The sequence below is a fragment of the Monodon monoceros genome, unplaced genomic scaffold (assembly GCF_005190385.1).
Source record: "Monodon monoceros isolate NGI ecotype Baffin Bay Population unplaced genomic scaffold, NGI_Narwhal_1 Super_Scaffold_2, whole genome shotgun sequence".
Classification (NCBI taxonomy): Eukaryota; Metazoa; Chordata; class Mammalia; order Artiodactyla; family Monodontidae; genus Monodon; species Monodon monoceros.
This window is the reverse complement of record NW_021703776.1, coordinates 90,187,222-90,201,665: the sequence shown is the minus strand read 5'-3', so window position 1 is coordinate 90,201,665 and position 14,444 is coordinate 90,187,222. Positions and strand designations below refer to the sequence as shown.

The 14,444-nt window shown below is 47.0% G+C and overlaps 1 protein-coding gene across 3 annotated transcripts in view; it reads left to right on the top strand.

Moving 5' to 3' along the window:
- ATP6V0A4 (ATPase H+ transporting V0 subunit a4) overlaps window positions 1-11,037 on the top strand; it is a 72,734-nt gene extending 61,697 nt beyond the window's left edge. For 2 of the 3 annotated variants that reach the window (XM_029233272.1, XM_029233271.1), the window contains 4 exons: window positions 2,604-2,732; window positions 6,563-6,680; window positions 8,211-8,382; window positions 10,292-10,519. In XM_029233272.1, coding sequence (XP_029089105.1) covers window positions 2,604-2,732; window positions 6,563-6,680; window positions 8,211-8,382; window positions 10,292-10,385 — 513 coding nt within the window. In that variant the 3' untranslated portion in view covers window positions 10,386-10,519. Of the gene's footprint in view, window positions 1-2,603; window positions 2,733-6,562; window positions 6,681-8,210; window positions 8,383-10,291 lie in introns of all 3 variants that reach the window. The other variant, XM_029233270.1, reaches the window with a different exon arrangement.
- Window positions 11,038-14,444: the final 3,407 nt, after the last annotated feature.

Sequence of the window (14,444 nt, the reverse complement as noted above, 5' to 3'; positions counted from 1 at the left end):
GCCAGTGAGCGCACACCTCCTCCCCAGAACTCCTCATGCCAGCCCCCTGGACCGCCTGGACCACCCACATTCTGTTTCCTCTTCTGACTTGCTGCCGTGGACCCAGGTCTCCTATCACTCCGTATCCCAGGTCACGGTGAAGTAACTGCATTTCTATTGAAAATCTTTACATTGACATGCGTGTTTTCTATGCTAAAATTCACTGAAGTATAACCTACATACATCAAAGTGCACAAATGATAAGGGCACAGATCAGTGAAGTATCATCACACGAACACATCTGTGTGACCAGCAGTCAGATAGAGACGCAGAACACCGTAGACCCTGAAGTCCCCGTGTGCTTCCTTCCGGTCACTGTCACCCCAAGGTCAACCACTATCCCGACGTCTAACACCACAGGTTAGTCTTCCCTGCTCTGGAACTTTATGTAAGTGGAACCATACACCGCGCCTTCGTCTGGGTCTGGCTTCCTTCCTCCAGTGTTATGTTTGAGAGATTGTGTGTGCGTGTGTGTGTGTGAGTGTGTGTGTGTGTGTGCGCGTGTGAGATAGCTATGTATTATAGTATTCCCTTGCGTGAATATACCACAATTTGGTTATCCATTTGTATATTGATAGTTATTCGGCTTTTTTCCAGTGCTGTTAGTAATTACAAATAGTGCTGCTGTGAACATCCTTGTGTCTGTCTTTGTGCACATGTGTTTTACGTGTTTTTAGACAGTTGCAAGTAACTCATTTAAAATTGATTACTATTTTATTTCAGACGGCATCCAGCTCAAACATTGTGAGATGTTTAGTTAGGGGGATTGCAAAGTATATTTTGAATGGGAAGAAGAGTCAGTAAGATCCACAAAGTCCCAGTGTCACGCTTCTACACAGTTGTTCATGCTCATTTGAACCAATTTCAGGATATGACCAGAAAAGGCTAGCATTTAAAGATGGAAATGGAAAAACTGTCTTCTGTTTCTTCTTTGGTATTTTCTTCCTTAAGTTGATGGGGAGAGAAAATAGGATTTCAAGAAGACAAAGTAATGTTAACTTGAGCCCCATTTCCTCACCATGGGGCAAGGAACCATGGGCCAAGGGGAAAGGCTTACCCAGAGCCCCCTCTTGGTACCCAGCACCCTGGAATTCCTGTCCAGATGGACACAAGCCCACTTCCAGGGCACAAAAAGGGCCAACCACGGCACCGGCCTGGGTACCGCTGACCCTGGTGTGGCCAAGGGGCAGCGGGACTCCCAAGGAGGGAGTGTGGGTGGAACGTAGACATTTGGGTGGGAGTGTCCACGCATGTGCACACGAGGCCACGGCCCTTGTGCTGTGAGATGAAATCACAGGTGAGAAGGGAAGGGTCACACGCCGGGGTGCAGGGCCAGCTCTCCCATGCTGCCATGTCCTGGTGTGGGATGCTGAATTTGAACCTGGCCTTCCAAGTTCTTGTGAGAATTTACTTATCAAGACAGACGCCAGAACATATTTTATTTAGGAGTTTGTTGGCTTGATTTCTAACTTTTAAATATTTGAACATATGGCATGTGGGCTTTCATTTGTACCTTTGCCCAAAGATCTGCAAATATCAGGTTCAGACCTGCTGAAGAAAGAATGGTAAAGACACTTTAATGCCTAATTTGCAATATGCCACCCGTGAAATTATTCTAGGAAAAACTTTGGATGTGGGACATTAAATTTCACAGTGACTTGAAAGAAATATTTTCTTCAGACTCAAGGAGAAAACCAGGCCAAATTGAATGGTGACTACACCTAGATTTTTTTTTCCTTGAATTTTTTTCTTAGCTATTTTCATAAAGTGATGTTTTTATTTTAAAAAGTATATTTGTGTTGGAAAAGTCATTGTCTAGTCCGTTTGGGCTGCTGTAACAAAATACCACACACTGGGTGGCTAAGACAACAGAAATTTATTGCTCACAGTTCTGAAGGCTAGAAGTCCAAGATCAAGGTGTCAGCATCGTCACCTGGTGAGGCCCCTTTCCTGGTTCACTGCTGACATCTCTCTGTGTCCTCACCTGATGGGAGGAGCTCGGGAGCTCTCTGAAGCCTCTTTTATAAGGCACTAATCCCATTCACGAGGGCTCCACCCTCATGACCTAAGTGCCTTCCAAAGGCTCCACTTTCTAATACTTTCATCTTTGGGGGTTAGGATTTTGACATGAATTTTGTGGGGGGACACAAACATTCAGACCATAGCAGTCATTAATCTCTCTTAATTTTGCTTGTAGAAATATGGCTGTTTGGGTCACACGACGATTGGTTTACTGTAAAGAGTGTGATTAATTTGGCACATTCTGGAATACAGTGGAGAAAAGCACATGCCCTGGAATTAGACTGCCTGGATTTGAATCCTGGCTCTGCCACTAACTAGCCTTACCAGCTGTGCAGTCCTGGGCTCATTTCTTAACCTTTCTGTTACTTAAGTTTACTTCTCTGTAAAATGGGGTGATAATTGTGCTTACATAAAAAGATTGAATAGAAGGTTTAGAACAGTATCTGGGACATGGCTAATATTTAATGAGAGCCTTTATTTTATATAGAAGTTTTGTCATTCGAAGGGTGAATTTGACACTGCATTTTCTTATTTGCTGAAAGCTACAGGCCTCCAGGATCCAAGAAGATGCCACCGAGGACATTGAAGGTGACAACTCCAATCCTTCCGTGAGCCCTGGCCACAGGGCTTCTGCAGGTGCCCATGGGGCTCAGGATGACCACGATGAAGAGGTATCTGGGGGAGTTCCCTGGTGGCCTAGTGGTTAGGATTTGGTGCTGTCACTCCCGTGGCTCAGGTTTGATCCCTGGTTGCAGAACTGAGATCCCACGAGCTGCATGGCCAAAAAATTAATTGCTTATCTAAAGAAGAGGGAAGAGGTATTTGGGACTTGACACCCTATGAAGACTTCCAGTTTGTACAGATTCTAGAAGCCAGATCTAGTCAGGGGTGGTGCTCACGTATTTAACAGCCAGTAGTGTGTGGGCACCAGCCAATCAGAACGGACTTAGGCAGTAGAGCTGGGAGGGTTGGGAGGACACTGCTGGTGGCAACCCTGTCATCACTGAGTCATGGGAAATTGGGGAGGTCCCAGGAAAGGGGGGTCACTTAAGCTTACAGCTACTTACTAACCAATCAGGGAGCCTTTTAAATAATTTCGCCCAGGTGCCGCTCTATCTGTGAGTATGAGGTGAGTATCAGCCTCACATTTAGTGACATAGAAGGTCCTAAATGTTACTGAGGTCTCCTTGGCTCAGAACTGTGCCCCTGGGAGTCTGCTAAATTTATGATGATCTTTCCCATCAGTGACCCTCACTCATGAGAGCAGAGGCCAAGTCTGGTCCCTTATATTGAAGCAAGAAGTGGGTTATGGGGCTTCCCTGGTGGCACAGTGGTTGAGAGTCCGCCTGCCAATGCAGGGGACACGGGTTCGTGCCCCGATCCGGGAAGATCCCACATGCCGCGGAGCGGCTGGGCCCGTGAGCCATGGTCGCTGAGCCTGCGCGTCGGGAGCCTGTGCTCCGCAGCGGGAGAGGCCACAACAGTGAGAGGCCTGTGTACCGCAAAAAAAAAAAAAAATAATAATAATAAAAAAGAAGTGGGTTATTTATTCTCAGTCCTCCTCCCCAGCGTAAGCAGCCTCAGATGCCATCACCGCCTCTGGCCTCAACCCTGGCTCAGTCTCTTCTTTGTTCACTTATCTTTGTAATATTGTCTGCCTCTCAAGGGAAGTCACAAATTCATGTGTTCTTCTCTCCTCCCTCCCTGTCCCTTTCCATCCAAGGGCAGCCACTCCCCGCTCAGGAATTTACCATGTTTTCCCAGACAAGACGGCTGGCTGTTTTTATACCATGACTGAAGTCACCCACGGTCCTGAACCCCGGGGCAGGGGGTTTTAACCCGAGCTCTGTTCTAATTCTGGAGTGAGGCCTGAGGAATGCTATAAGTAACTCCGTCTGTGGTGTTAATTACTTTAAAAAGCCAACAGGTGTTCATCTGCACCAATGGATAGTCAGTCAGGATTAATGAAAAATCTGGATCATGGCAAGTTTTCCCAACAAGATTCCAGGTACAGAGAGTAACCCATATTCACGGCGATTGGTATCACTAGGTCTGTCAGACCTGCTGGAATGTTTTAGAATCCAACCCACACATCTTCTGACTCATCAAGTCCCAGCCTGTCCAGTACAACCTTCCTCATCCATCCTCCTCGTGGCCTCGGTATATATCCGGTCAATGTTCACCTGCCACCTCCTTCGTGAACCAGCTGCCTTCACTGGGGGCAGCTTCAGGCTCCATTTGACGGCTCTTCCCCCAGTACAATAATGCCTGGGTCTCCCAGTACAAGGCACATACAGGCTCGACTCTGCTTCCCCCTCCAGGTCCTGTCCCACTTCTGTCCGCACCCGGAGTTAGCCAAACTCCAGGTTAAGGGCCCAGTTCTCCAGACTGCCATGTCTACCCAACACTTCTGACACCACCCACAAGTCTGGAGGTCCCCTCAGACTCCCTCATGTTCAGTCATTTATAGACAGCTCACAGAACTCAGGAGAATGCTATACTTTCAATTACAGTTTTACTTACAACAAAAGTCTACAAATCAGAACTAGCCAGAGGAAGACACAAGTAAGCAGAATCTGACACTGGGAAGGTTCCAGATGCAAAGCTTCTGTGTTCTTAGGGATGCATGACTCTCCCAGCATTGACGTGTGGCAGTATTATCGTATTGTTAACTCAGGAAGCTCCCATGAGCTTCTGTGTTTGATGTTTTATTGGGGTGTCATTATGTAGGTGTGATTGACCCAAGTGCAATCCAGGTGGTTGCACTCAATCTCCAGCTCTGTCCCCTCCCTGGAGATGGGTTTGGGTTGATAACGTGTGGCTGAAAGTCTCAACTCTCTAACCACGTGAAGTCAGCTCCCACTTAAACTACCAAGTGCCCACCATAGACACCTCATTAGCAAAAGTGGTGAGGTGTGGTCCCAGGGACGGACCATGAATATCAGATGTTTCTTTCACTTGGGAAATGCCAGGCGTTTAGAGGTTGCCTCCCAGGAGCCAGGGCAAAGCCAGACCTCTCTTTGGCTGAGGTTCATTCTTCACCAGACATTCCTCTGTTACTGTGACTCTCTCTACCCACTCTCTCCACCTCTGCCCATCCCTGCCCCTTCAGTTCCTCTCTGCTGTTTTCACTGATGAATGGGAGGGGAGGCACTGATTTTGGTCTTTTCCCCATAGCATCTGACTACAACCCCCAGTGACCACAACCCCCATTTCTTCCTGGATATCCCTCCATCCTTGACATCCTGGGCCGCAGCCCTGTGACTGCTCCCAGCTCTTTGACCTTTTCATTTCATCATCAATTTCCTTCTTTCTTATCTCCGAGTTGAGATGTTTCCTAAGGGTGACAGCTCTTCTTCTCGTGATCTTCCCCTTGTTCATCTTCTCAGTCCTCTTAGCTCCCACTCTCACTCCTCGCACAGCTGTGGTCCCAGGTGTCCCTTTCCAGCCCAGACTTTTCCTCTGAGCCTGTTCTGCCTCTGTCTGTGCTGAGAGATTCAGTCTGTATGGCCAGCTATCACCTGCAACGCAACACGTCTGGGAATCAGCTACTCCCCTTCTCCAATTTATTCATTTCTGCCAGTGCCATTCTTTCACCCATTCGGGCTCAGGGACCTCAGAGCCCTGTATGACCCTGGCCCTGCTGGGTGAGGGACCCTCCTCTGTGTTCCCACGACACCCCTGCATTCTTGGTTATTGCAGTTCCCATGCTGATGTGTGGTAACTGTCTGTTTGCATCTTCTCCCTGCTGGGCGGTGAGCTGCTTCAGGGCAGGGATGGTGCCAGTCAGATTGTTTCCCTCGTAACATCAGAGTACGTGAAAGAAAAGAATGATCTATTGCTGTCTTTGCACTGTTCCTTTTCCCCTCATACCTGGATTACTAACATAATCAACAAGTTGGCTTTTTTTTTGCTTATGGGCTGTCCTTTCCCTGATCCATTTTTCTACCAGATTAATCTTGCCTCCAATATTTCTTTATTTTATTGAGATACTTCTACTGGTTCCTCGTGACTCCAGGTGGTTTTCTCGATTGTGTCCATCCTTGCCTTTCCCACGGCTTCCACAGCTGAGTCTTTCCTCACCTCAGCAAGCTCCCAGTCGAGCCAAATGGTTTTTCTCCCAAACTTACCTTCATGGTGCTCCCAACCACCTGCCTTTTCCTTACCCGGAGTCATTTTCTTTACCAGGAATGAACTGGCTTCTCTCTTTCCTTCCCTGTTCTTCACGGCTCAGCACAAATCTCAGCTCCCCTTAACAACCAACCACTCTGCTGCTTTGAGCTCTTTTCAGCCATTTCTGGGAAATGTTACTGCACACACACCATGTCCTACTGTGGGCTGCTCATTCTGTTTCTACAAGTATATTAATACCTATTTCCCCCTCGTTCAACTGGAAATGTCTTAACAGCAGAGTCCAGGCCTTATCCGTCCGTTGTATCATTTGTAATCCGTTTGAGCAGAAAGTACTTAATGAAATAGCATTACAAATTCTCTCTTTCAGTTCAGCTTTGGAGACATCTTTGTGCATCAGGCCATCCACACGATTGAGTACTGCCTGGGCTGCATTTCCAACACAGCCTCCTACCTCCGGCTCTGGGCCCTCAGCCTGGCGCATGCACGTGAGTGAGCGGGCCGCATGGCAGGGCCACCATCTCCTGTCCCTTTGGAAACAGATGCGGTGTACTTCTGGGTCATCTCTGGTGCGCTGACCAGAAGAATGGCTCTTCTTTCGTAGCAGGAGTGACCTTTTTCAGTGGGTCTGGCTTTATCTTGCTGGAATGGTTACCCTCTGTATCAGCTTCCAGTTGCTGCTGTGACAAACCACCACATATGTGGTAGCTCAGAACACTGTGAAATTGACTATCGGACCGTTCTGGAGGCCAGAAGACCTATAAACAAGGTGCTGGCAGGTCTGTTTTTTCTGGAAGCTCTTGGGGAGAATCTATTTCCTTGCCTTTCCTAGTTTCTACAGGCCCCTTGCATCTCTTGGTATAAAGATTCAAGCCCCAAGAATGACTTAAGTCTGGAATCTTGACTCATCAACTTACTTTGTAAAACCCCTCTTGATTTCTGCCTGCTTCTCCAGTCTTGTCTCTTGGTATTTCCCTCCATGCCCCACCGGCTCCCGATTACCCCCACCCACTTCCCCATTTCATGTGCAGTGGCCACAAGGAACTGCACTGAGGCTCCCGAAGATGCCACACTAGCTGGGCCCCTCTGTGTGTTTGCCCTGCAGCTCCCTTGCCTATAAAATTCTTCCCTTCTTTCACTCTCTCCCCACCTGATGTCTCATCCTTCCTTCAGAACTCAGCTTAGCTAGCACCTTTCCCGGGTAGTCTTCCTCCCTGGCCCCCAGTCTGGAAGGTGCCCTTCACCTGGGTTCTGGAGGTGCCCCTATCCTAGCACCGATTGTAATTCTGTCTCATTAGCCTGTCTCCCTACTAGACTGTCATCTCCTGAAAGGCAAGGACCCTGACTTTTATCTCTGCATTCCCAGCACTGGGCATAATGCCAAGAACAGAGAAGCCAGGCCAAAATGTGTGCTAAAGGGATAGAAAGCAAAGCAGTGAAAGTGAGCCTGATTGTTGACTTACAGCAGAAAAGCAAGTGCTCAGCGTTAGTGTGGTCTTGACTGCTCTGGCTGTGTTTGTTTCCTTGCACAAACTCCTGTAATTACAGTATCTCCCTGGAAGGGGTGGGGGGTTCTCTGGTATCTCTTCTTATAAGGGCACTAATCCCATCATGAGGATCCCACCCTCATCTCCCGAGTACCATCACTTTGGGGTTAGGGCTTTAATATATGAATTTGAGGGGCTATCAAATCATAGTACATGTATTCTTTTGTGTTTTGCTTCTTTGGCATAAGGTGATGTTACTCGGATTTATTCACGTTGCTGCCCGTAGCTGTGGTCTGCTCACTTTCATTGGTGAATAATATGCCATCCTATACTTGTCGTCTTGATGGAAGCTCCTCCAAAGCTGCGTAGACAGTCTCACGCAGGTACCCTAGGGCACACATGACCGCGTTCTCCACCTGGGAGTGGAGTTGCTGAGTCGTAGGGTGTGCAGGTCCAGGATTATGGTGTAAGAATAATCTGCATTTGCCAGATAAACCGTGTGGTTGAGAATGTTTCTCTTGCATCTTGCAGAACTGTCTGAAGTGCTCTGGACCATGGTGATGAACATTGGCCTTCGCGTGCAAGGCTGGGGAGGACTGATTGGGGTCTTCATCATTTTTGCCATATTTGCTGTTCTGACGGTAGCCATCCTTCTGATCATGGAGGGCCTCTCGGCTTTCCTGCACGCCCTGCGGCTGCACTGGTAAGAACTGGTTGTAGGGTAGATGCTCTCAGTGTGCTCTAGGGAAAGAGGATGGGCTGTAGGGCCAGCCAACTGGGTTCAAATCCTGACCTGCTGTGTGACATTAGCAATTCACGTACCTTTTTGGAACCTTAGTTTAGTCCCCTTGTTGGTATGATATTAAATGATGTAATACCTGGGAGCATATATACATATATAGTGACTGCTCTGTAAGGCATGTTAGAAATGTTCATTTGTTATTATAATTGGCCTCAGAATAACAAATGTTCATTTGTTATAATTGGCTTCAACTGTTGGTAAGATGATGGATCTGAAAGGCTCACAGAGGGCAATGCTGAGCAAATCTGGCATGTCTGGCCTTTGTTGCTGAGTGCTGGAGTTATACCAACAGAACAGACACCTAAACTCTTTTTTTTTTTTTTTCTTTTTTCTTTTTAAATTAATTATTTATTTATTTGGCTGCGTCGGTTCTTAGTTGCAGCTCGCGGGATCTTCGTTGCGGCATGTGGGCTTCTCTAGTTGTGGCACGCGGGCTCTCTAGCTGTGGGGTGTGGGCTCAGTATTTGCAGCGCATGGGCTTAGTTGCCCTGCAGCATGTGGGATCTTAGTTGCCCGACCTGGGATCGAACCTACGTCCCCTGCATTGGAAGGCAGATTTTTAACCACTGGACCACCAGGGAAGTCCCGCGACTAAACTCTTGGAAAGTGGAAACAGAAGGAGGGTACCCAGCAGGAGGAAGGCACTCACTGGAGGCCCTTGACATTCACAGATGTGTCCAGAGACTGTCGGCCATCACTGGGCTGACGAATATGAAAACATTTGTTTCGGCTTCTCTCTCTCCCAAGTCACATTTCAGCCAAGAGTTTTGAGCGTGCTGTCCATACTGAAGCATCAGGGCTCCTGTGCATGCTGAACCAGACTGTCCTTAGCAACCCTGGGGCTTCCTCCCTCCCTCTGTGGCCACTGTTCATAAAGGAAAGGTTTTACACTTCACCTGTGGAGAGAATCACAGGGTCCCCCGCCCGAGGCTATAACATCATTTCTCCCCGTTTCATTAAAGAAATGAACTCTGCAGTATAATAAAGCGGAAATGATCATACATGATATCTGTTATGTAAGTTATAAAAATATAAGTCAGGGGCTTCCCTGGTGGCGCAGCGGTTGAGAATCTGCCTGCTAAGGCAGGGGACACAGGTTCGAGCCCTGGTCTGGGAGGATCCCACATGCCGCGGAGCAACTGGGCCTGTGAGCCACAACTACTGAGCCTGCGCGTCTGGAGCCTGTGCTCCACAACAAGAGAGGCCGCGATAGTGAGAGGCCCACGCACCGCGATGAAGAGTGGCCCCCGCTTGCCACAACTAGAGAAAGCCCTCGCACAGAAATGAAGACCCAACACAGCAAAAATAAATAAATAAATTACTAAACTCCTACCCCCAACATCTTCTTTATATATATATATATATATATATATATATATATATGTCAAGGCTCTGGTGGTTCTGCAATCACGTAAGCCCCGCAGTTTAAGATCAGGATGGAAACAAAAAACCTCGTACAACCTGGTGACACGCTGTCTCATCACCAGCTCCTTATCCGGTACTGCGTAGCGAGGGCTTCCCGGCTGCTGGGAGCTGGGGGAGGTCGTGCTCTGGTCCCTGAGGCCGCTAGCAAAGGCCTGGAAGAAGTGGGGTCGGGGGAGGGAAAGGTGTAAGAGGGAGGCAAGAGAAGGATTAAAAAAAAAAGCCTCAGAGGATTCCTGTGGTGGCTGCCAGCCTGGGGCGCCTTCGTCACCTGGTGCTTGATTTTACACATGCTCAGCCTCTCCCCTCCAGCTGCCAGCCTCTCCCCTCCAGCTGCCAGCCTCTCGTTTATGTGTTCAAACCCCCTTCTCCTTGCCCCTAACAACAGGGTGGAGTTCCAGAACAAGTTCTACGTCGGGGCTGGTTACAAGTTTTCTCCATTCTCCTTTAAACAAATCCTGGATGGGACAGCTGAGCAGTAGCTGCACGTCTGGTGGCTGCAGCCACCTCTTCCATCAGTCACCTCCTACACCAGTCTCTGTGCCAATGAAAGAAGTTTTGTCTTGTCTTTAACGTCAGCCTGCATAAGGCAGTCAATGGAATGATTGTTCTCGCTAACCGGAGGGAGGAAGCCATGTATTGTATCTGTAAGCCTTGGGATTTGATATGACTTAACCATGTCGTAGAGAGACTACACAGGCAAGTCATTTCAACCTCATGCAGGGTCTTAATTGTTAAATCGTAGAATGATTGAGAAATGGGGAGAGGGGAGTGCCAAACTGAGATTTTCTTGTAATTAAACTTCTGGATCATCCACTTTGTTATTAAGGTGTCTTTTTTCAACATTATTCTGTAAAATTGAGTATTGATAATTATAGGCCAAAGCTAAACAATAGAGTTACACAAAGTAACCCTAGAGAAAGGTTATGGTTTTTTATTCCTCATTTCCTCCTTCCTCAAATACCTTTTTTCCTTGTCGGGGGCTAAGTTTTACAGGATTAGGGACTTTCTCAAGAATTTTCACTCCAGGTGAGGAAAAACAGATAATGTTCTCTGTTCAGATGGAGAGCTGGCCCTGGCGTGGCTCGAACTGTTAAATCCTGTGGAATGAAGTGTGACAACATGATATCATCAGTGATTTTGTTTATTCTCAGTGCACATCGTGCTGGAGTTAGCTGGAGAAAGAGATCTGCAGGCTTCAGCAAGTTCTGGAAAATGGCTTGCCGGAAAGGAGACTGCCAGACAGTCTACCCTGATGCTCTCTGGGTCAGCCGGCCCCAGAGTCACTTCTTACGCATCTTTACTGGCAGACTTCCAAGATCCAGGTGTAGAAGAAGATGTGTTCCATCGACTAGTCTGAACAGCCTGTATTCAGGTTAATTACCATCTTTATGGTAACTATACTGGTAGAATTAGGTGTCATTAACACTGGTGTAGTGCTTTACAGTTTACAAAGCAGTTTCACATAGTATCTAGCTTGTAATAAGTTTCCAGAAGATCTGACCAAATGCAAAATCGCCTTTTGGACAGATCTCTATTTTTTTTAAGCTCCCACCTGCCCCTCCGTGCAGTGGGGTTGACGATTGTTCATGTTCAGGTGTCGTTGTTCAAGCCCAAGGAAACGTCCGTGTCACCTTCCACGTTGGTGTCCTGACTTGTGCAGCACAATTTAAGGCACAATCAGGTGCTCAGCAAGTATTCATTTAATGATTAAAACAGGTTGAGCTCAAGAATGGTATAGCTGGGGTCAGAAGACTCCGTATCTATGAGTTCCAACTCTGATACTTTATCATGTGTGCCCTTGGGCAGGAACTGGAGTGTTCCACATATTGCTGGGGGTCGAAGAGCACCAAGCATGGATGAGGTACTCAGCCAATGGCATCGATCAAAGAAAAGGACAGACTAAAGTAGTATGTAAATGGTTCTTGTAAGCCCATAAATCCCCATGCTGCCAAGGTCACCAGAGAGTTTCAAGGTTCTCTCAGCTCATCACTGCCCTTCTCAACGGCTATCTAAAAATACGCTATGCCTAGATGGATCACAGCCTTTTGCCGTTTAATTCTAAACAGTGATGGCTGTGAGAAAAGGCATGAAAAAACAAAGCTGCCCTCTGCCCCTTGCTTGCTGAGACCCCTGTTCTTTCAGAAATCCCCGGCCTTCTTGAGAATGACACAGTAGTTTCCTCCAAGGATTAGCAGCCTCTTTCTGTCTCAATGAGAGATGTAATCTCCCCTTTAAAAAGGGATTAGGTGAAGGGCTGCTGAGAAGAGGGTGTGACCGGCATGTCACTCAGTCGCCCAGGATGCTCGATTGTTCCTTAAAGAATCCTGTTCACAGAACTAAGCTGAAAGGGGAGGAGAAGACCTGCGTGCGAGCCAGGCTTCTTGGGAAGGGAAGTTCAGAAGCCCCCAAGAGGCCATCAGCGGCCCAACTTCTGTGTAAGACTCAGCTGCAGTAAGGAAGAGCAGAAGAGCCCGAAACCGGAAAGCTTCCCAAGCTTCCCAGGACATACAGAGAGGTAAGAAACTCCGACAGGCAGCATAGATCTGGATTTACTTTTTCTGCTCTGGGAGCCAAGGGGATTTGACCATTAGTACTTGGCTGAATACAGACGGAGTATAAAAATTTCTCTCTTCTTACTGATGATATTGCAAAACAAATTACATCACACACACACACACACACACACACACACACAAGTTCAGTTTTAAAAAGCTCTACATGGCCTAATTATTTTTGGCTCAAAAATTAAGTGTAGCAAAATGCAGTAGAATAAAATGTCCATCAGTTCCTTAGAAATTGTTTGAATGAAGCCTGAACTCCATCTGAGCCCTTGAGTTTCACAGTAAATCCCCAATATGTCAGTTCTTTGAAGGCAGGCAATGGTTACTTTCCTATTGTAGGTTTTCAGGAATGATGGTGAGGGATGTGGAGCGTTCTTCCCCATGTTAGTCCCTATTTTCTTGAATTGGTCTGACTGGTTATCTGTCCATCCCTCCGTGCATTTATCCATCATCCATCCTCTTCCTAGGCTAGAAGGGATTTAGAATGACTTAGGGAGCCTAAGAATAGAAGATGCCAACTCAGCTTTTCCAACATTCTTTTTCAGCGTTGAGATTACAAGCTCTATCTCTCAGTAACTTTCCTCATATTCATCTCTGAAATATTTTGTCCTCTTTATAAAAACTTTTTAAATGAAACTTTTGGCTGGAACTCAAGAAAATATAGTAAGAGAATACTTTCCATATCTGTTAACTTTGAGTTAGTATTCGAGTGTCCTCTTAATGACATGGAATGAAAGCCCCTTTATTTTTTTTACTTATTTATTTTTAATTAATTAATTAATTAATTTTTGGCTGCGTTGGGTCTTCGTTGCTGCCCGCGGGCTCTCTCTAGTTGCGGCGAGCGGGAGCTACTCTTCGTTGCGGTGTGTGGGCTTCTCGTTGTGGTGGCTTCTCGTTGCAGAGCATGGGCTCTAGGAGTGCGGGCTTCAGTAGCTGTGGCACGTGGGTTCAGTAGTTGTGGCTCACGGGCTCAGCAGTTGTGGCCCGCGGGCTCAGTAGTTGTGGCGCATGGGCTTAGTTGCTCCGTAGCATGTGGGATCCTCCCGGACCAGGGCTCGAACCCGTGTCCCCTGCACTGGCAGGCAGATCCTTAGCCTCTGCACCACCAGGGAAGCCCTGTAAGCCTCTTTATAATTCACAGATGTGAATAACAAAATCCTGATAATATCCTATCAACCAACAACCCTGCACCCCTACAACCAACATGCCCCCACCAAGGAATCCTGTGGTTGAAGGCCCCGTATAACCTACTAGGGCAGGAATGAGAACTTTCTCTGTTGCAGGTAGTTTATATGTTTGTTTTTTCCATCCCTTGGCAACCTCCCCTGACACTGGGAATGCACCTGAGCCTTGACCATCTTCAAGGAAGGGCTGGGCATTAGAAAGATTGATGTTACAGTTGGCGAAACTGAACGGGTTTGCTCCTCTGAGTGGAGTCTGGGTCACACGTGACTGCCAGCTTTTTTGTCCACCAGCACCGCACCCCTGCACCAACCAGGCCATTCCATGTTCAGAAGGTTTTTCTTTCTGTAAAATACGCTGGTTTTACAATTGAAAGCAATGTAGAACAAGTGCGTTTTTAGTGAAAATTACCCCTTTTGTTGTGCTCTTCATAAGTATAAGGTGACTGGGTTGGGTGGATATCACTGTTACATATCTGATTAGAGAGGTTATTTTTGGTCTTATGTTCCAATAGGCGTATGGCACATGTGAGGGCTTCCTAACACCACTTAAGCTGACCCTTGAAATTTAATCAATCTATTTTAGAAAACAAGCAAGTTTTTTTCCCCCAATTTGGGTGGTTTTTAATTTGAGTCCAAGGTGTTTTCATGTTGGCCAAATACTAGCAATAATTGCATTTGGAGAGATATACATTTGATAACACTGTAGATGCTTAAAAACTTACCGAGTGTATTTGATTTGTGATTATGGTGAAATTTTAGAAATTTAGTTGATACTTTTACTCAGACATGAGAA